At 38.8% G+C, this 22457-nt stretch overlaps 1 protein-coding gene and 1 pseudogene across 1 annotated transcript; both read left to right on the top strand.

Moving 5' to 3' along the window:
* Nucleotides 1-1707: 1707 nt before the first annotated feature.
* LOC121439367 (olfactory receptor 5AK2-like) lies at nt 1708-2637 on the top strand. The gene has a single exon (XM_041639881.1). It carries the CDS (start codon nt 1708-1710, stop codon nt 2635-2637), a length of 930 nt encoding a protein of 309 aa, XP_041495815.1.
* A 10276-nt stretch (nt 2638-12913) lies between these two features.
* On the top strand, nt 12914-13832 carry LOC121439364 (annotated as a pseudogene).
* Nucleotides 13833-22457: the final 8625 nt, after the last annotated feature.

Raw genomic sequence — 22457 nt, 5'->3', positions numbered from 1 at the left:
TTGTGTGTTTATGACTGTAACAGCCACATCACATCCGGAAACCAGCCTTTCAGAGCACTCCTCCGGCTCCTGTGGTCTCTCCACTCACTGCTCCACAGTGCTCCCTGGGGCTCAGATGGGTGATGCAGACACCCCATTTAGAGCTGAGCACTAAGAAGCCCCTCACTTTCCACACTTTAATGAGTAATGAGCCTTGGCTTTGACCACCACCCACCAAACACTAAAAGAGGCTTCTCTAACTAGGGCTCCATGCTACAGAAGTCTGTGGGTATAAACATAAGTATTTCCAAGGCAGTTTGACTAGATGTTTATTTAGCAAACCGTCAATAGTAAATTCCCCTATAAGAACCACAACTCTCCCAGTCATAGGCTTTTGACCAGGTATACGGTAACACATTTGTATTCCTGCCCATAAATCTTTCTCAGATCCAACCAGAAAGTGGTTGATTTCCTCCAGAATAGTCATCAAGTAGACATACTTTGACTAACAGACTGATATTATAGCACACGGAGTTCAGAGCTGAGTTATAGTACAAATCATTTTTTTTAGTATTGCCTTCTTTTTCCATAAAATAAATATTTATGTATTAGCCTAGTATCAAATAATTTTATTAGACCTACTAACAATTTGTCAGATTATTACTTCAGAAAAATTGGATTACATAAAAATAAAAATAGTCATCATTCTTCCTGTGTATTTATGTTTAACTTCTTTTTATATCTTTTCTGCCAGCTTGAACCTCAAAAACCATTGAGTGTGTATGTGTGCATATATATATATATATTTGATCACCTCAGGAATCTTGTATTAATCCTTCATTTATAGGCACTACTACTCATGACTTTTTGGTAATGGTGATGCTCACTAAAGAAATTTTATGAAACCATTTACCAGGGTAACATCATTCATCCCCATTCATGTCCTCTAATGTTTCCCAAGAAAGATTGTCAGCCTTTGCCAAATAGTGTTTGATACTTTTGGACATGATATGGCTCCTGACCTTTACTATATTAACACAGAAAATTGTATCAACTAATTTTCTAATGTTAAAAATGTTCTCATTCCTTAGACAAATATAACTTGATATTGATAACTTAGAAAAAATGACTTTCCTTTATTCATTTTTTTCTTACAAATACATTTTACAGGAGGTTTTCTTCTCTTAATTTTATTTACTCTATCCCTAGACAAGGGAAAAGGCACATTTGGTTTGTGACTCTGAAAACACCCCTGCAAGTTCTGTTCCTTCTCATCTAAAGAACACGCAGCCTGTTGAAGCCCATGACCTAAAACATGTACCTAAAACATGACTTCTAATCTGTTCCTCATTTTAGGTCTTCCACCAATGACTAAAAGTGATAGTTTGGTACCCATATAATACACTTTGTTTTTAATTTATCAGTTAAGTGCAAACCTAGAAGGAAAAGGAATGGATATTTATTGATGTCAGCTTTCATCTCTCTAATCACGGCTAGATTTAGGCGTTTGCATCTATAGTCCCAAATTAGTGAAATTTTAACTTTCTTTCCTCATATTGAATTTATCCTGGCATTTATGTTGTCTTAGCCTCATGAAATGAGTTGGTTAATGTTCTTTTTAGTAATTCCTTAATAAGGGAGGAATTCTTAAAAGCACCATCCCTTGATGAGAAACTGTTCTTAGTTGATACCTGCCAATTTTCAGGTGATATTGGATTTCTGCTAACCATGGAACACAGCAATGACACAAAAGTGACTGAATTTATTCTCCTGGGATTTGCTGGACAGCACGAGTCTTGGCACATCCTCTTCATGGTGTTCCTAGTGATTTACGCAGCCACCTTAGTGGGAAACGTTGGCATGATCCTGCTCATCAAACTCCATTCTTCCCTGCACACCCCCATGTACTTTTTCCTGCAGCACCTGGCTTTTGTTGACCTCTGTTATTCCTCTGCTGTCACTCCCAAAACACTGCAGAATTTTGTGAGCACAAAGCCATCCATCTCCTTCACTGGATGCATAGTTCAATTACTGGTCTACGGTACCTTTGTAACTAGTGACTGCTTCATCCTGGCTGCTATGGCTGTGGACCGCTATGTGGCCATCTGCTACCCACTGCGCTATCCTGTCATTATGTCCCAGAGACTCTGCACTCTACTGCTTCTTGGTTCATACACTATGGGCTTCTTAAATGCCTCTGTAAATACAACTTTTACTTTCTTATCAAACTTTTGCAAATCCAATGCCATTAATCACTTTTTCTGTGATGTACCACCAATTCTTGCACTATCATGCTCCAGTATTGACCTCAACATCATGGTATTGACGACCTTTGTGGGATTTAACTTGACATTCACTGTATCTGTTGTCATTTTTTCCTATGTATTTATCTTGGCTGCTATCCTAAAGATGTCTTCTGCTGCGGGAAGGAGAAAAGCCTTCTCCACATGTGCATCCCACATGACGGCTGTCACCATATTCTATGGAACACTCTCATACATGTATGTACTTCATGGGACCAACAGATCTCAAGAGCAGGAGAAGGTGGCTTCTGTGTTCTACGGCATTATGATTCCCATGCTAAACCCCCTCATCTACAGCCTAAGAAACCAGGATGTAATAGAAGCCCTGAGGCACACAGGAAAAAAATGTTTCTAGAGGAAAACTTGGTCTGCATGTCAACGTGACTCAGCAGGCGAGGCATCAGGGCGCTGTCTCTGGTCAGCTTTGGAGATGTGGCAAATGTTCATGCTACACAGAGACATTGCTTAGTTACAATGACATCTAAAAGACTATAATAGAAAACAATTAAATTATTAAATAAATCAGCTTGATTTTCTTTGTGTGTGATGGGAATTAAATCTAAGATCTCTCACATTCTATTCAAGCACTCTACTAATGGTTTTATCCAGGTATCTGACTAAAGTATTGATGCTTTGTACATTTTATGAGCCTCTTTTGAGAAAGTAGTCATAAAAAGTTAAATTATAGTATTTCTCCCCATCTTATAAAGTTTAGTGGAATTTTATACATTGTATACAACTATGATATTATCAATTTTCATAAGTAAAATTTTTAAAAACTTCTGTAAGGGTCTAGAATGATGGTACACACCTTTAATCCCAGCAATTAGGAGAACAGGCAATACTGAGTGGAACATGATTCTTTTTCATGTATCTTTAGTCAGTTAAATGGTAAGAAAGAGTTGGTGGGAAGTTTAATAGGACAGATTTCACCACCTTTCCAAAAACCAGGAATAAAACATAAATATAAAAGATGACTAAGAAACACTTGAAGCTGTTGAAAAGGTACAAAAATCATATTTGAATATTTTACTGTGTAAATATGGAAAATAATATGAATCTATGTTTCTTTGAAATGTACATTAAACATTAATATTCTTCTATGAAGATTTCTTCATCTTTAAATAGATCCATAGCTCAAATGAACTGCTTATATGATCATGATCATTTCCTTTCAAAAATATTTAAAAAATATCTTCAAACAGCGTAAAACCTCCTAGATAATGCTTGTCAGGAAATTTTAAGTTCCAAAATATTGTGAAAGGTAAGACTATCTTTATATCAAAAGAGGCCACCAAGATTTCTCTCTTGTCCTGCAACTTGTCTAGTTCTATCTAAGGTGTGTGATTTGGGGAAATGTCACTGAATCACTGACTCTCATTGGATTTAGGGTCCAGGGTGATATTCAGTGTGTCTTTCTCATGGTCATCTGCATGCTACCCACGGTGGGTAACAATGAAACATCCTCCTAATCAACACCAATGATAGACTTCAGAGTCCAAGGCACTTCTTACAACATCTGGCTTTTGTTGATACCTCTTACACATCTGACATCACTCTGACAATGCTGCAAACCTTTGTGGTAGAAGACAGATCCATATCATATAGAAGATGGTAAAACAATTGTTGGGATATAGTACATTTACAACCAGTGACTGGCACCTCCTGGCAACTCTGGCAGTATAACATTATGTGGCCATCTATGATTGACTTTACTAACCCACAGTCACGCCCTAAAACGTTTATATCCAGAGAGTAGCCGGTTCCTACTTCAATGGGCAAACAATTTTTGCTGTACACATAATCCTTACACTTCTCAGTCATGCTGCAAGTCCACTATCAATTGCTCTCTTTGTGAACTTCCTCCAGTTGGTGCATTTTATGCTCCAGCTTTAATACCAACATCAGGCTTCTTGCTATCTTTGAAATTTGACTTGACATTCACTGTGCTGGTCATTATTTTCTCTAAATAGGCATCATGGCCACCATTCTAAAGACTCCCTGTACTGTAGAGAGAAAGAAAACCTCCTCCCTCCACATGAGACTTTTACTTGGTAGCATTCTATATGATTCCAATTTATAGTTCTGAGGATTTGAAAGTGACTTCCATATTATTTAAATTTTTAATTTAATTTTTTTATTTTACATACCAACCACAGTTCCCCCTCCTTTCCTCCCACTCCTCCATCTCCCCACTACTTCCCAACCCCTATCCACTCCTCAGAAAGGGTAAGGCCTCCCATGGGGAGTCTACAAAGCCTGGTATATCAAGTTGAGGCAGGACCAAGTCTCTCCCCACAACATAAAGGATGAGCAAAGTAACCCTCCATAGGGAATGGGCTCCAAAAAGCTAGTTCATGCACTGGGGATAAAACATGGTCCTACTGCCAGGGGCCCATAGACTGTCCAAGCCACAGAACTGTCACCAACTTCCAGTCCTATGCAGGTTCCCCAACTATCAGCCCAGAGTCAGTGAGCTCCCACTAGCTCAGGGTATCTGTTCCTGTAGGTTTCTCTATCATGATCTTGACTCCTTTTCTCATATAATCCTCCTCCCTCTCTTTGATTGGACTCAGCCCAGTGTTTAACTGTGGATCTCTGCATCTGTCCCCATCAGTTACAGTTAGATGAAAGTTCTATTAATTAGAGTGCCTCAATTTGAAAGCCAGTTCAGGCACCCTACCCACTATTGTTAAAAGTCTTAGCTGGGGTCAACCTTGTGGATCCCTGAAAATTTCCCTAGCACCAGGTCTCTCCCTAACCCCACAATGACTCCCTCTATCAAGATATCTCTTTCATTTCTATCCCTCTCTGTCCCTCCCCCAACTCAACCATCCTTTTCCTTCATGTTTTCCTCCCCTCTCCCTGTGTTGAAATCTCCAATCTACAGCATAGGAAGAAATAAGGTAAAACATGCTATAAAAAGCCATAGGGAAAAGGATCCTTTAGATTGGATACACTTCAATAAAATTTGCAACATCAAATCATGGCTAAGACTGTTCGATTACATTTAATAATTATGAAATATAAAACACTGAGTTTTTAAATTATGTCTGATGTCATTAATATACCAGATCTTATAAAGTAGGAATTGACCTCTTCTTAAACTCATTTGCTTTAGAATAGGGTTTCTGACCAGTATCTTGTACTACTCTAGAAAAGGACTTTGCAAAAACAGCTAAAGACAATCAACATGTATATGTAAGCTTTAGAAAATATTACTTCAAATATTTCCAAATATACCTTATAGCTATAAAAATCTGTGAATATATATATATATATAATCAATGTTAACATTGATTCTCATTCCTTTTCTCCTTTGATAAGTTCCCTAAAATCCAGGGGAGTTTATTTATAAATTTGATTCAAATTGTCACAAAAATATGACAGTGGAATAAATTTATTTATTTTAAGGCTATCTTCTGATTCACATTATCCCTTCTATGCTTTTGGTCTCATGTTCATTACACTTCGTGGAATTTGAAGACACATTTCTTCATTATGTAGTCCTTTGTTTTATTTCTAGCCTAAAATTACCTTTGAAAAACCACAGTATAACCACTTTCTGTTTTGTTTCGTTTCGTTTATATTTTGGTAGTGAGCCTAGTCTTTAACATCTGAGCCTTCGCTCCAGCCCAACACTTTCCATTTCTATCTCAGGAGAGAGAATATAGAAATAGGTGGTCTTTGGATTCACCTTCTTATTTAGCTTCTCTAGGAACATGAATTATAAGCTCAATGTCCTTTATTTATGGCTAGAAACCAAATATGAGTGAGTACATCCCATGTTCCTCTTTTGGGTCTGGCTTACCTCACTCAGGATAGTGTTTTCTATTTCCATCCATTTGCATGCAAAATTCAAGAAGTCCTTGTTTTTTACTGCTGAGTAATACTCTAATATGTATATATTCCATACTTTCTTCATCCATTCTTCCGTTGAAGGGCATCTAGGCTCTCAGAATAAAGACTTGGGTCAAGGAAAAAAAAAAGAAATAGGTGGTCTTAAAACTTTACCAGGCCTTATTCATTTACAAATAGTTTACACTTCTGTTCAGACAAACCGCTTTAGAATTGATGAAAAACGGTTTGCTCCAAATGGGAGCCCCCTGCTTTATAGTTGGTCAGGGAAATGGCTTCAGATCATTCTCCCACAGTCTTCATCACACTATCACTGTGTGGGTTGTTATCCCACCATTCACTCAGGCCTCTCTGCTGACTGTTCTGCTCTCAGAAATGTTCTCAGCTATAGAACTGTCACACATTAGAGGGCCAGCCCCATGCAGGTTCCTTAGCTGTTGGTCCAGAGTCTATGAACTCCTATCAGCCCAGATTTGTTGTTTCTGTGCTTGTACAATGCTTCTTCCCTCTATTCAGCAAGACTCCCCAAGCTAGACACAGCCCTTGGCTGTGCAACCACTGTGTGACTTGATCTTCTCTGGGACTGCTAGTGGTGGAAGCAGGACCTGTCCCCAAGGCTTTGACTGGCTTCCAGGAACATATTTCTCATGCTGGGCTGCCTTGCCCAGCCTTAATACAAGGGGAGTCCTGCCCCTTTCTGAACAGAAACAGAGGAAGAGTAGATGGGGGACATGGGAAAAGAGTAGGTAGGGAGGGGAAACTGCAGTCAGGAAACTGCAAAAAAAAATGAATAAGTTTAATTAATAATAAAAAATTAAAATAAATGTTTAAAAAATGCTCTTAGCATCCACTGGATCTCCACTCATTTCCCGAATGATTACATGTTTATCAAACTCCAATGCAAATCTGACCACCAAGGTACACTTACTAGATGGCAATACTGTAAATTAACTCTCTGACAGCTATGTCAAAATTCTAATCAACAATGACTCATCCTACTGTTAATTTATTTATGAAAAACACTCAAGTTCAATCTCCCTTAAGACAAGAATCCATCTGTTTCTTCCTAGCATGTACTAATTGACCTGAATTTATGGGGTATTCAATAACATAGTCTTTAGTGAACAAAGAATGCACAAAGACAACAAGGATGAGACCATTAAGTGAGACGGTATACCACTAGTTATCCAATGAAGTGGCTGTCCTCCTGGAACCCCGTGTTTTCTAAGGACTGGTTGATAAATACAACATCTGCTTCTTATATAAAAACAGGCTTAAATCACCAACCTTATTTTACATCGGTAAGGAGAAGAAAGAGCTGACCATATAAAATATAAACTTACCTCTACAGAAAGAGGTATTACAGCATTAAACAGTTTGCAGTAGAAATGGCACAGAGAAAAGAATAGCTAAATACAATGGGAAGACTGGGAATGTGTCACCTTTTCACAAGTGTCTTCATTGCTATGGCAAAACACACGCAACTCATTTCTTACACCCTTCTGAGAGAACTGTGGTTACATGGAAAAGTAAAGGCATAAGTGAACAGGATACATCCATTTCTGTCACGGTTAGGGTAGTATTCATCTTACTGTTCATCCCTGTAAGAATTACAGCTCAGATGGAGAGGTATCCTGGCAGCCAGTAGCCAAGAAATAACACAAAGTCACACCATACAACAAAACTCATACAAAAGATTTATTAGGAAGGAAGAAAACAGGAGGGTGACTGCCTCTGCTTGGAGGAGAAATCCTTTTGTACACTGTGCATATGTACTGCTCTCCTTGGTTAAATAATAAAGCTGATTTGGCCTATAGCCAGGCAGAATAGATCTAGGTGAGAAAGCCAAATAGAGATAAAGGGGGGGGGGGGGGGAAAGGGTAGAGTCAGGGAGAGATATGAGCCCAGGAAGGAAGATGCCAGAGAAACAGTAAAGTTAAAGCCACATGGCAACACATAGATCAATTTTAAAAAATGGGTTAATTTAAATATAAGAGCTAGTTAGTAATAAGTCTAAACTATAGGCCAAACATTCTATAATTAATATTAAGCCTCTGAGTCATTTAGAAGCTGCTGCTGCAGGGCAAAGCAGGACAGAGAAACCTCTGCTTACAAGGACAAAATAGGTGGCCCCAGTGTCCAGAAGGAGAAAGATAGATCTCCCTGATACTGCATTTTAAACAGGGACCCTTTCTCCTAGAGCTCGGTTTCTATTCTCGCCTTCTCTCATGTAGCCTGGCTAAGTCTGTCGCCCCTAACGACCTGGTCCTTGTTTGATCCTCCCTGAGTCCTGGGGACACCCACAACTACAGACTGCAGTGACATTTTCCTTTTCTGTCATCCATGGAATGTGTCTTTAGTAAACCTCCAGCCTCTCCATCTGACACTGACCTGAAGGGATCTAAATTTATTTGCTTTTCAAATCAAATTTGACTTCAACACCCCTTAGATAATCAATCTAAATATTATTTGGGGCCTTCACAAATGCTGTAAGCTATCTGGGAAATGAAAAGAGATTCCCCATTCCCTATTTCTCTGCTCCAAACCCTATATGTTTTTGTCTGATATCCCTCCTCCACAAGCTTTTAAGTTGTGGTAGATGGATCTGTGTGTTGCAAAGAAGGAGCTGGGAGTGAGTCCTAGAAGGTGAGAAGGGAAAAGGAGTAGGCCAGCTGCAACATGGAGACACTCCTCACTGCTGGTGCTTCTCTCAGCTTCCTCCTGCAACAGCCTCTGTCTTTTTGCCAGGACCCAAAAAGTTCCTATCTCTAAGCCTTTTCTGTTTGCAGTTAGTAGATTCCGCTTTACAGGGATTCAGGTGTGTTTAATTAGATTGTTGTTTTAAGCCACCCCACTTGAATTAAAACCTGGCTCTAGAGTTAGAGTATAGTTCCCCTTCCCCTAGACCCAAGCATGCTTGTTTAAAGGTTTCTTCCAAAATCTCTCTCTGTTCCATATGAGACTAGCCATGTGCTGTATGACAGAGAAAGGAGAGCAAGACAAAAAAAGGGGGACAAACTATTACCAGTAGGGACGATTACAACTCATCTAATTTTCTTTTGATTTTAGTTTAACTCTCTAAAACTTTTGCTAGGGTAAAAATCTTATCTCAAGATTTGTAAAACTATTCTGCAAAAATCCTCAAGATTTGTAAGCATATTGGGTATGATTAAAACTCTGTAAAATCTTCAACAAAAAAGGTTGATTTAAAACTCAGAGCACCGGGGTCGATAGTTAAAAATCTATACACGAGTAATCCTTTTTATTATTTCTATTGAACTATATATTACCTAGCAGTGACTTATATCTAAATTTTCAATCCCTAATACAATTCTGGCCTCCAAAGATCAAATTAAGTTCAGGAGTTCAACAATTCTCCCTATGTATTGTCCTAATTAAAGGAAGAACACATCCTAGAAGAAGATGGAATTTTCAAATATTTCTCTCTTTTGCTCTAAGAGGCTCATGGGATGGTTCGGATTTTATCATCTTGCTAGAACCAAACTGTGCTTGTGTTATGGCACTTTCCTGGTGCCTTGTTCCTTCGTAACAACCGATAATTATGCCTCATGAATCTGGAGGACAGAGGTCTGATATGCATTGCTGGTACAAAAGAGTTCTGGTGAAGGCTTTGAAGTGGTTGCAAATTGTCAACCTTTCCTTCCACTGCTTCAGCCACTGTGGAAATTGGTGCTGTTTCTCACAGAGCTGAGTCTCTAATGTCACACCAAGTCTACATTATGCCCTTATAACTAGGTTGTATATATACATATTGTTTTTCAGAATTCCATGGTTTTTTAAAATAAATATATTGGCAAAGTTTTATGCCTGGCTCTAAACACAACTTCTTAGTCCTGTGTTTGGAATGATGCCCAACCTGACTTCTAATAGGAAAAAAACAAAAGATTGTTAAGTAAAAGCAACAGACCAAAAGGCAAGCAAAAAATAATTCAATAATGAAAATAAAAGGGAAAAATGGCCTCTCCAGTAACTTAAAATTCATTCAGCAATACAATTTGTGAAAATTGTTTATGTAATTGCATCCCAGTCCTTGGAACCTCAGTTTCTCAAGAGAATACTGATCCCCTATGCCCTAACTATGAGCTCTCTCATGAGGGAAACGCACTCAGGGAGGTCTTGATGGGCAATCAGCCTGTACCTATCACAGAGACAAACTGTGGAAGCAAAAATAGTGAGGTTAAAACAAAGCCAGTGAGGTTTCCAGCATCTTCTGAGTATCATTGCAGCAGGTAATGTGGTATGGCAAAGAGGGTCAGCTTAAGTTCCAGAATGTTCCACCTTCAAGACCAGGAGCCATTTCCTCCCTGGTGACCTTGTACAAATGGAGAAAGGGAAGTGAGTTTCCCTGATTTGTCCAGGAATGGCGACGATTATGAAAGAATCAAGCAACTGAATGACAGAATGTAAGTGAACTCCATCAGTGCCTTGCTCACGTCTACATGAGTGAGTGCTGAGTTCCCTGTGGTGGGAACCTCACAGGAGAGAGCTTGTTTCAGCCTAGCATTGCTAGAAAGCAAGCTTTGGTGCTGCCTTCTTCCTCCTCAAAAATGTTAAAGCTATTTTAGCGTGCAAAAGGAATCTACAATCTCACCACTTGGAAGACAGAGACAGTAGAATTGTTATAAATTGAAGGTCAGCCTGGTCTGCATAGCTAGGTCCAAGACAATCAGGGCTACATAGAAAGACCTTGTCTCAAACGTAAATAAATAAAATAGATTAGGTAACTTAGAAGTTTAATTATCTCTATATATCTCAAAATAATCATCAAAAATTTGGCTTGTGTTTTTCCTGAACTTGTTTGTAGGGAAATAAAAACTATGAAGAAAAAAGTGAAATTCTATGAAACATTTTGAAATGCTATCTTTGTTATATATTATGATGTGGGTACCTTTCCATAAGTGTGCATGTTTATCTCACTCGGAGCCACGGTGGCTTTGTTAAACTTGTCTCTAAACATTACTCATCAGTGGTGCTACAGTCAATGTATTCTCTTAAGTAGTTCCGTGATGCCTTCTTACTAGCACAGAAACTGAACTAGAGAGGGCAATGCTCTCTGTCTTTCCGAAGCAGTGGGAACTCAAGCACAGGTCAGTGAGTCTCTGTACCTCTGTACAAGTCTGAGTTCAAATGAAGTTTCAGAAGCAACTGCTGTTCAGAACATGCAGGTAATTGGCCATTCTCTTCCCATCATTTATTTGATTAGCAGATAACCCATCGTACATGGAGGAATGTGGATACTGAGGAAAACCTCCAGATTAGATAGATCCCAGACGTGGCTATAGAGGTGTTTCTTCTTATTCCTTAGCGACTGCTACTCAAAAGGTCATATCATCTTATACGAACTTAAAATTATATTATTGAGTTACACATGCTATTTGCTCAAAAAAACTGTCATATACCACAGACAATTTACTGAAAAGTCAAATACTGAAAAACTAAGAACATGATCAAATAACCACATTTTTATGCAGTGAAAAATACTAACAGGTACTTATTTTCCTGGACAAATTTGTAGGATAAATACCAAGTTCATGAGAAAGTGAGGGCATGAGAACCAGCACACCTGTCAGCAGCAATGGACAAGGTATCTGCTAGAGAATGTGTCCTAGCGATGTCTGATCATATGCAATGTGTGTGATGTAACCTCCAAACATGGGGATTCTGCTCCTAGGAGCGGGTCACAGAGAGATTCTCACAGTGGGTTATTGGACACGGAGACAAGCTGTGGCCAATCTTGGCATCACTCACAAGGACGCAGGTGAGTGCTGTGGTGAGAGGCAGTGAGGTAAAGCTACCGAAGTATGGTGTGTGGGGGACATCAGGCTCTGGACTCCACTAACCCATCTACACAGAGTTGAGAACAGGAAGTTATCTTGTTACATAGAACTGGTAAAGAATTTTGACGGAGCTGAAGTCTTCTCTTGGATTTCATGAATTTTTGAAAATCATATGAAGAAGAAAATCAGTTTTTCATAGCTATCTCAATAGATACATTGGCGGGAGACTGGATATGATAGCCAGAGCATAGCTGGCAAGCAGGACACGTGAGTTGAACAAGGTCATATAGAACTGCACATGGAAGTTGAGATTCCTATATACAATAACTGACATGAGTGAACAGAATTTTAATCAAAATGTAAACCATAAGAGGAACGATTCATTAATGAAATAAGCATATTTTCATAAACCTCAATTGATATATTAATAGAAATGACAATTAGCCAAAAATGTAATGGCAATTTCCCCAAGATGTGAATGAAATCATTCAAGTACCAAAGATCAGTATTTAAATTCTAAGTTAAGCATATCATAAAGTGTCCCTGCAGGAGCTAAGGGTATAGCTGAGTCAGCAAAGTAAGCTCATTTTTCCCGGCACACTAATAAGAAAAAAAGTCAGATATGGTGGTACACATTGGAAAGAAAACCCAGTATGATGGCGCTAGAAGATTTCTGACTTACAAGTCAGTCCACCAGTGAATCCCATGAGTTCCAAGTAGAGTGTGAGATTCTGTTCCAAAAACAAGATGGATGGTATATGAAGAACAATAGCTAAGGTTGACCTGTGGTATACACACACATACATGCACACATGCATACACACTTCCGCCCACAAATATGGACATTCAAAAACTATTCTTTGAAGTCATTATGAAACCAAATATTATAACATTTCTAAAATCAAAATAAAATGGGCTTCTTTTCTCTATTTTTTTCTTTGCCAATTTTAAGCTGATATTGGATTTCTACCAACCATGGAACACAGCAATGACACCAAAGTGACTGAATTTATTCTCCTGGGATTTGCTGGACAGCACGAGTCTTGGCACATCCTCTTTGTGGTGTTCCTAGTGATTTACGCAGCCACCTTAGTGGGAAACGTTGGCATGATCCTGCTCATCAAACTCCATTCTTCCCTGCACACCCCCATGTACTTTTTCCTGCAGCACCTGGCTTTTGTTGACCTCTGTTATTCCTCTGCTGTCACTCCCAAAACACTGCAGAATTTTGTGAGCACAAAGCCATCCATCTCCTTCACTGGATGCATAGTTCAATTACTGGTCTACGGTACCTTTGTAACTAGTGACTGCTTCATCTTGGCTGCTATGGCTGTGGACCGCTATGTGGCCATCTGCTACCCACTGCGCTATCCTGTCATCATGTCCCAGAGACTCTGCACTCTACTGCTTTTTGGTTCATACTCTATGGGCTTCTTAAATGCCTCTGTAAATACAGCCTTTACTTTCTTATCAAACTTTTGCAAGTCCAATGCCATTAATCACTTTTTCTGCGATGCACCACCTATCATGCTCCAGTATTGATCTTAATATCATGGTATTGACAATCTTTGTGGGATTTAACTTAGTCTTCTCTGTATCTGCTGTCATCTTTTCCTACACATATATCTTGGCTGCCATTATAAGGATGTCTTCTACTTCAGGAAGGAAAAAGGCCTTCTCCACATGTGCCTCCCATATGACCACAGTCACAATATTCTACGGAACAGTCTGCTACATGTATGTACTTCATGGGACCAAAAGATCTCAAGAGCAGGAGAAGGTGGCTTCTGTGTTCTATGCTATTATGATTCCCATGTTAAACCCCCTCATCTACAGCCTAAGAAACCAGGATGTAATAGAAGCCCTGAGGCACACAAGAAACAAATGTTTCTAGTGGAAAACTTGGTCTGCATGTCAGCGTGACTCAGCAGGCAAGGCATCGGGGCACTGTCCCTGGTCAGCTTAGGGAGATATGACCAACGTTCATGTAACAGAAAGGCATTCCTTATCTATCAATGGCAGCTGAAAGAGTAGGAAAAGAATTAAACTGTGAAGTAAGTAGGCTTGCTTTCTCAATGCTGAGAATTAAACCCAAGATCTTTTATATTCTAGCCAGGGAGTCCACCAACTGCAAAAATTAAAATTCTAATTTATGCATTTCTGGAAGAGAATCCATATGTATAGCTTTTATTTCTTTTGTACAGCTTTGAGCCTCTTTGAAAATATGTGTAATAAAAATCAATTATAGAGTAAAGAAAACTGAAAGGCATTGTCAGTACCTTAAACTAGGAAGAGTCTTCTGTGGGAAAATTATATTTCATCTTCTTTAATGTTATTCTCTGAAAATAATAGCTCTTCTTATTTCCCCCACCTATCTACATTATTGCTGTGCAGAAAAATTCAGTATAGCTTTGTTCTAGATAATATATGCAGTAGAGTAGAGTGAGCCAGAAAAGACATAGAGAAAATCCTCATAGATGTTGAGACATTAGGGACCAACATGCCTCCTTCCTAGACTATTTTCATAATAATTACTAAATTACTGTGGTGTAGATGAGAGTGGCTGCCACATACCCATTTTATTACTGTAAACTTGAATATACAGCTCTACCCCTGTGATGGTTTGAATAAGAAAGTGCCCATAGGTTCATATATTTAAACACTTGGTCAGCAGTTCATGGAGTTATTTGGAAAGGGTTAGAAGGTGTGGCCTTGTTGGGAGGAGGTGTGTTACTGGGGGTGGGATTTGAAGTTTCCAAATCCTATACTAGGCTCGTGTGTGTGTGTGTGTGTGTGTGTGTGTCTTTCTTCCTCCAACTTGTAGATAAGATGTGAATTCTCAGCTGCTTCTCTGGCACCATTGGTATTACTGTACACAAGAATGAGCCACAAGATATACAACAAAACACACTTTAACAGTTTTCATTAATAAAGAGTGGCCTGTCTGAAAGAAACGGGGCAAGAGAGAGTATGATGTGGGATTCCCTTCTATATGCTGTGATTGATAATGTCTTAAAATATGGAAAACATAGGAGGATCAAGTTCTGCAATAAAAAAGGGCTCTCTAGAAAATTATTGTTTCCGTCTGTGTGTCTGACTTCACCACATCAAACATAGTAGAGGCACACCCTGCCTAACGAGGTGGATACATAACTGAAGAGATGCCTAATTATACAGCAAATGTTATTACATCCTCTTTAGTTAATGGTCAATTTCCTCCTTTGCTGACTCTTTAATGATGGTGTGATTCATCGTGCCATTAAGAGACACAAATGTTCCCACCAACACATCCATACAAAGGTAAGGAAAACATCTTGCACAACATCCACAATATTCTAAGCACATTAACATTGCTCAATAAATACTTGTTGAATAGAGAAATGGACAAATGAAAACAGAAAAGAGATCAGGAATCTAGATGAGCCTTCTGATAAGAGTGGGAACAATTATCTTTAGTCCAGCGCAGTGGTTTATGGTGCAGAGAAGTGGGTGGACCTGAAGAAGAGGAAGTCGCATGTACTCTGTGGTCAAAGAAATAGGAACTGACTAAAGAAGCTTGAAAAGCTGCATCGTGTACCATATGCAATAAAGTTTATGGCCTACATGCATGTGTTAGAAAAACGTAGAAATCATCACACATCCATTGGCAGAGGGCATTAATAGTCTTTATTGATGCAGTTACTACGTGGGGTCAAATGTGAGAGCATTTTATTATAAATTCTTATATGAAAGGAAATATGATGGAGGTTAAGAAAGACACAAGTCTGACTCACCCACCCCCAAAAAGAGAGAGGGGGGGGGGAGAGGAAGAAAGATTGGGTAGAAGCATTTTTACTTGATCATAAAGTAGGAGGAACACTTGATCAAACCCTAGAGTCAAAATGGATTAACAGAGGAGCCCTGCGTCTCTCAGGAATGAGGAATGGGATTATCTCAGAACCCCTTTCCCATACAACCACTGGCAGGAAACAGTTACACTCTTAGAAGTTTATTAACTTAGCCACAAAGCTACAACACACAGGAATAAGTAAAACCATTTGATTTGATTCTAATCACACGGTAAGATATTATACAGTAGTGGTGTGTGTGTGTGTGTGTGTGTGTGTGTGTGTGTGACAGAGAGAGAGAGATGTTCCAAAGACCTATACACAAAACAAGATATGAAAAGGAGGGGGAACTATCTTGAAAGAAGTGAGTCCCAAGTAAGAAGGGACAAAAGGGGGGGGGGTAATAGGTCAAATATGGGAGTAACAAATCAAAATATGTTGCATATGTTTAAGTAGTTGTCAAAAATTATCATTTTAAAATTAGTACACAAGTTTAAGTCACTTTAGAAACAATAGAAATATTTTATTAATCTTCCTTTAAAAAATCTAATGGGATTAAAGGCGGTGAGTTCGAGGCCAGCCTGGTCTACAAGAGCTAGTTCCAGGACAGGAACCAAAAGCTACTGAGAAACCCTGTCTCGAAAAATCAAAAAAAAAAAAAAAATCTAATGGAATATTGTTACATCCATCCACAATGTCCATTGTATTGTTATTGATAAAATACAAACATCTTTTTAAAATGGGTATATGGGGCAGGGGGAGTACATTGTACGTAATTCAAGTCCCTGGGTTGGATGGCATATTTAACATCAAATACTATTTACGGAGCAATTGTGACAAATTGTTAGAAAGCAGAACTCCATCCACTCTGATTTATGGACCTTCAGTTTTATAATGTTATTAAAATAAATTCTTAATATTAGGAAACAGTATTTTCTAAGGCTTGTTTTTTCACAAAATATGACAGAACTTTATGGAGATCCTCAGGACCAAAAGCGAGTTGGAAAGGAAAGGGTTTGTTCAACTTGCTCTCACTCCGTACCACAGTCTATCATCCAAGACACTCAGCACAGGAACTCAAACAGGGCAGGAACCTAGAGGCAGGAGCTGATGCAGAGGCCATGGAGGAGTGCTGCTTAGTGACTTGCTCATCATGGTTTTCTCAGACTGCGTTCTTATAGAACCCAGGACCAGCAGCCCCGGGATGGCAGTACCCACAGCTGGATCTTATGGAAGCACTCTCAACTGAGGTTCCCTCCCTCAAATGATGCAGTGTGTGTCAAATTGGTATAGAATTAGCCAGAATATCACCCATGAACAGTTCTGCTAGTCCAAGGATTGCACCATTGCTCCAGTTCTGCAAGCCTGGCCCACCTATGGTTTATCTGTGTTTTGGTCTTGCTCTTTGACAAGCACAGTCCCAAGACCCTAAGCATTCTGATCCCGCAGTGAAAAAGGTAACCCAGCTGAATTCTGAATCGTCTGCGAGGTCTTTCTTTCCTTGCCTTGAAATGTATCCCATCTATACATGTAAATATTTTATAGTGTGGCTCTAAAGAGTTTAATATATCTGATGCATCACCTTTTTATCTCATTTTCTCTGTCTTCTTTGGTCTTTCTGCTCTCTGTTCAAGTCTCATCTCTATTCCTGAAAAATCAGAAATTTCAGTTTCCCCGAGCATTTGATTCTGATTTCTATTTGTTTAACAACTCCATCTTTAAATCACTTCTCTTCTTGAATTTTGTCATAAGCCATCCTGAAAGAATAAAGTTGCCCCTTCATTGTTCTGCTTAGAAATCTCATCAGCAAAATTTCAGATCTCCTTGCTCAAAAGTCTATCTCCATGGAACCATGTAGTTGTATAAAAATTAAGTACATGATTACCTGAGTATCCTTTTTGAGTATAGAAACCCTTATTATAGCTCTTCTTTTCTCTCTGAGCTCTCACCAAGATTGTTTTTCTTGCATATGACTAGAAATTCTTTGAATATTTCTGCTCTGAACAGTTGCAAAGCAGATTCCACAAGGTTAGGTATAGGCAATATCAACACCCTATTTCTTAACCATTTTCTGTCATAGTACAGGCTGCCTTAAGAAATTACCATAGACTGGCTGGCTTATAAAAAAGCTGTTTTTAATTCTATTTACAGAAATCCAAGGCTTGGGTGCTAGCACTGTTGCATCCCCATTAGAGCCCTCTTCTGGGTTTCAGTGTAAAAAACCATGGGACTTGAGCAAAGGACAGGGAGTTTTCTAGGTTATGTTTGTAGAACCTCATAGCTTATTCACCTGTCAAAGTCTTTGCCTCCTAACCACCACTTTGGGGATGAAAAGTTAACAGATGAATTGCATACAGGTTCTTAGAGTTGTTCTTATAAATTAATAACTTGAGTGTAAATGCATAATGATATCTGTCCTCTGGCCAGTGCAAACCGCTCAGTATCTTGAGGAGATCTACGAGGAAGTGGAGGAAAAAATCAGAGGAGTAGGATAAAGAAGGAGAAAGTGCAGGGGAGGGCAGGCATTACTAACTAATATGCACACCTGCAAACTAAAACACCATACCCATGGGATTCTGATTAACGATGTTTAATGCCATAGCAATGTATGTAATTTAGTCTCCATTGTTTAGCTTATTTCCTGACTGTTATCCATAACAACTTGTAAGCAACACACTAAACAAAGACAAACATCCATAATCCATTCTTTGGGAGTGGGGCGTAGTTTTCTAGGCTACTCCCTGTTGACTGGCATCACTGATGATCTTATGGGAACCCAAAGAAAATTTAGGATTATGGTCAAGTCCTGACTGGAGTGTTCTGTGAGCCTGGTGACAAGCATAATGAAGAAGACACAAACACAGATTTTGGACAAGAAAATATTTACAGCCTTATTCTAGCAAGGGGGAAATTGTCTGTTATTTAACAAGGCACTGCTTTAAAAAGTCGAAGTCCCTAAAGAAATAAGCTTTTTCATCTAGAAAGTTTACGATGTTGTAAGCCCAAGAGAACTCGTGAGCACTGTTTTTCCCAGTTGTATCCTAGTCCATGGAACCTGAGATCACAAGGGAGTGATTGCTGCTCCCTTAGTCCCGAACTATAAACTCCTGATGGGAAACAACAGACTAGAGAGACCTTAGTGGGCAATTACCAGCTGCCAAAAGTGTACTAGGAAGCAACTCCAGTGTAAGTAAAACAAAACAAATGACATTTGCAACATCAGGTTTGTGTCATTGAGTGTTTGCAGGTGATAAGGAGCAAAGAGTGAGAGACCAACTCCCAACATGCTTCACCCAAGACCAGGAATAATGGCTTTTTCCTTAGTGATACAATAGAAACTGAAGAAATAGATGGAGCTGGCGTTGCTGGGGAAACATGTAAATGGCATCAACAAATGAGCAGAAGAAGTTCTTCATGCCTTATCGTATGTCTTACAATGATAAATATTTTTATTTATTACTTTGTTTCATTTATGACTTCAGGATTCCAATTGAACAAGGATAAATTTAAGTTTACCATGTTTGAATTCTCCCCATTTGTTAGTTTTCAGTTTATTTTTGCTTTCATAGATGTGTACAATGAAATATGATCTATCTACCCCCATTCTCTCCTTCCAGTGCCTCCTAGAGCTGCCTGAACATATCCCCCTTTCTGTTATTGTTGCTGTTGTTGCTTTTAAATTACCTGATAACTTTAATAGTTAGTTATTCTGGCATATTCTTTTTTTAATTTTTTTTACTGAAAATAGATATTTTATCTCACATAATATATTCTGATTGTGGTCTCCCCTCCCTCTATGTCTCCCAGTTTCTCCCATCTTCCCCTCCCATCCAGATCCAGCCCCTTTCTTCTCTCATTAGAAAACAAACAGGCTTCTAAGGGCTAATAATAAAATAAAATAAAGCAAAAACTAACACATCACATAAGACAAAAACAAACATGCATGGCGATTTCTCAGAAAATTAAGAAACAACCTACCTTAAGACCCAGCAATACCACTTTTGAGTATATAGCAGACCCCTGAAGTCTGCTAGAACAGGTTCCCACCTTGTCTTCTTTTAAAATTATCTTAGCTATCCTTGACTCTTTTCCATATCAAATTTGGAATAGGCTTGATGGAGTATACTTAAAATTCTTTATAGCATTTCATAAGAATTACATTGGATTAGTACATTAATGGGGGGTTGTTTACAATGCTAGTTTTTATCCACAACCCAATCTGAATTCAGTCTTCTTTATGCCCTCAAAATTTTCTCAAGAAGTATTATGAACATTTATGGATAGATTTGTACTTACATAGTTTATATTTGTTGTTATTAAAGTATTTGGGGGTTTGTTTCATTTCTGCTTGTTTTTTATTTCAGGAATAAGGATCAAACCTCAAACCAAGAGCTTCGAGGACACTAGGTAAGTGCTCTACTACTGATCCACACCCTCAGCTCTAAACATTTTAAATAAAAATAATCTGTCTTGATTAAGGGAAAGGGCAAGCTAGTATATTAGTTGTATATCTTAGTTGGTGAGTGTACACTTTCAAACCCAGCAGCCTACAGATGGGCCTACTGACCTCAGCAGGTGTCAGAACAGGAAGGCTTGAACGTGGAAAGGGGACTTGTAGGGAGGATCTGAGCAGTGATGGGGTAGGAGGGAGATGACAGGTGAGGAGGGAGAGCAAACAGAATGCCTTATATACAAATATTAAATTGTGCACATTTAATTAATATTGTCTGTTGTAAACATGAATGGAATTGGCCTTTGTATGTTAGACTGATGTCTAATGACTTTACTAACCTCACTAAGAATTTATAGGATAATTCTGGGATTCTCCATGAAGACAATACATCATTAAAAATAGTAACAACTGAGATCCCTCCATATACTCAAGGTTCCCATTGTTTCCTTTGCATGCCCTTCTGTCCTGGCTAAGACTTAAAATGAGTGTTGAGTAGATTCAGGAATCAAGTCATTACATCGTGTTACTTCAGTTATAAGTCAACAATGCTATTCAATATTCAGTATAATAATAAGCAAAAAAAAACCCCACTAAACCAAGTTAACACAGTCCCCCTTCTATTTCCATTTTTCTAGCACTCTGTCATGAAAATTTGCTAAATTTTGTCAACTACTTTTTTATATATGTTGAGAAGATCAAATGGCTGTCTTCATTTTAATATGTTAACATGGAATTCCTAGAAAATGCACTCACATCTCTGACTCCAAAGGTTTACTGTCCTGCAGTTGCAAAGGCATTGCTAATTACGGCTACCAAGACTGAAATGGTAAGCTTCTCTGCTTCCTGTGTTTGTTGCCAACAACTAACTTGCCTAATAAACTTAAAGGTTATCTCCAGGAATCCTGGGGGTTTGGGATCTAAAGTTAAGATATAAATAAATTAGAGTATTTACATTAAAATATAAAGAACATGAGAAAAATGTAGTTAAATCAAAGCATTTTTAGGGCTGGTGATCTGACGAAAGTGCTTTCTGCATGAGCATAAGGACTTGAGTTCAAATCCCCAGTACTAACATTAAAGCCAGGCACAGTGATGCATCCAGGAACCTTGATGCTGGAGTGAAGCCTGGAAGATCCCAGGGCTTCCTAGCTAGTCAATCTAGCCCACCAAACAAGTTCTATATTCAGTGAGTGACCCTGAATCAAAAGATCAGGTGAATAGCAATAGAGGGGACACCTAACATTGGCCTCGGGCTTCCACATCTACACAGAGAAGCTAGCACACATGGATGGATGGACAGACATACACACACAGACACACACACACAGACACACACACACACACAGACACACACACACACACAATTAAAAATGTTTTTAATTTAAAAGAAACTTTAACCCAAGAATGCCAACATGCATCTGTAATCTCAACACCAGGGAGGTCAGAGTTAGACTGAGCCTAGGCGCTTTTTGGTACTCCAGTCTGTGTAAACGGGCAATATCCAAGTTCTATGAAAAATCATCTCAAATAATAAGGTGAACAGCAATGAAAGAAGACACCAGTTGTCCGGACTGGGCCCCCACACATGCCCACAGAAGTGAACATATTTGCACTACATGGATCTCTTGCATATTACTAAGTAAATAATTAAATAAGGTGTTTTTTATGTTTGTTAGTTGGTGTATGTATGGCATACTTGCTTGTCCCTGAGAATATGAATACTGCTAGAGGACAATTCTCCAAACTTTTATGTGGAATTGTCTAAGCTGGGTGCCACATTTTAGCCATTTTGCTTTTTTTTTTTTTAGATTTATTTATTATGTATACAATGTTCTGTCTGTCTGTATGCTTGCTAGCCAGAAGAGGGCACCAGATCTCATCACAGATGGTTGTGAGCCACCATGTGGTTGCTGGGAATTGAACTCAGGACCTCTGGAAGAGCAGTCAGTGCTCTTAACCTCTGAGCCATCTCTCCAGCCCCCGCCATTTTGCTTTGTTTGGCTCTTCTTGTTTTGTTTTGAAGACAGGTCTCAAAACAGCTGGGATTACAGATGTAAGTCACTGTGCCTAACCCCTCATGTTAACCTTTAAAACCAACACAAGTCATATCACAGAAAGTATTCTTCGCCTTATTTTTAAACCAAACAGGGTGGAATATGTTCAAGGAAAACACCCTCAGCCTCCTCTACTTCTCTTTCTTTGCAACCCTTCAGGTGGTTTTTAAACTTTCTTATTAACC

Source organism: Microtus oregoni, unplaced genomic scaffold (assembly GCF_018167655.1).
Source record: "Microtus oregoni isolate MIOR12 unplaced genomic scaffold, Mior012 000060F_ref0000265, whole genome shotgun sequence".
NCBI classification, from domain to species: domain Eukaryota; kingdom Metazoa; phylum Chordata; class Mammalia; order Rodentia; family Cricetidae; genus Microtus; species Microtus oregoni.
Note: the sequence above shows the minus strand (reverse complement) of the source record. Positions and strands in the feature narration are given on the sequence as shown.

Bases quoted from the DNA above. Each gene is read 5' to 3' on its own strand.
- LOC121439367 (XM_041639881.1), top strand. From the start codon at position 1,708: ATGGAACACAGCAATGACACAAAAGTGACTGAATTTATTCTCCTGGGA.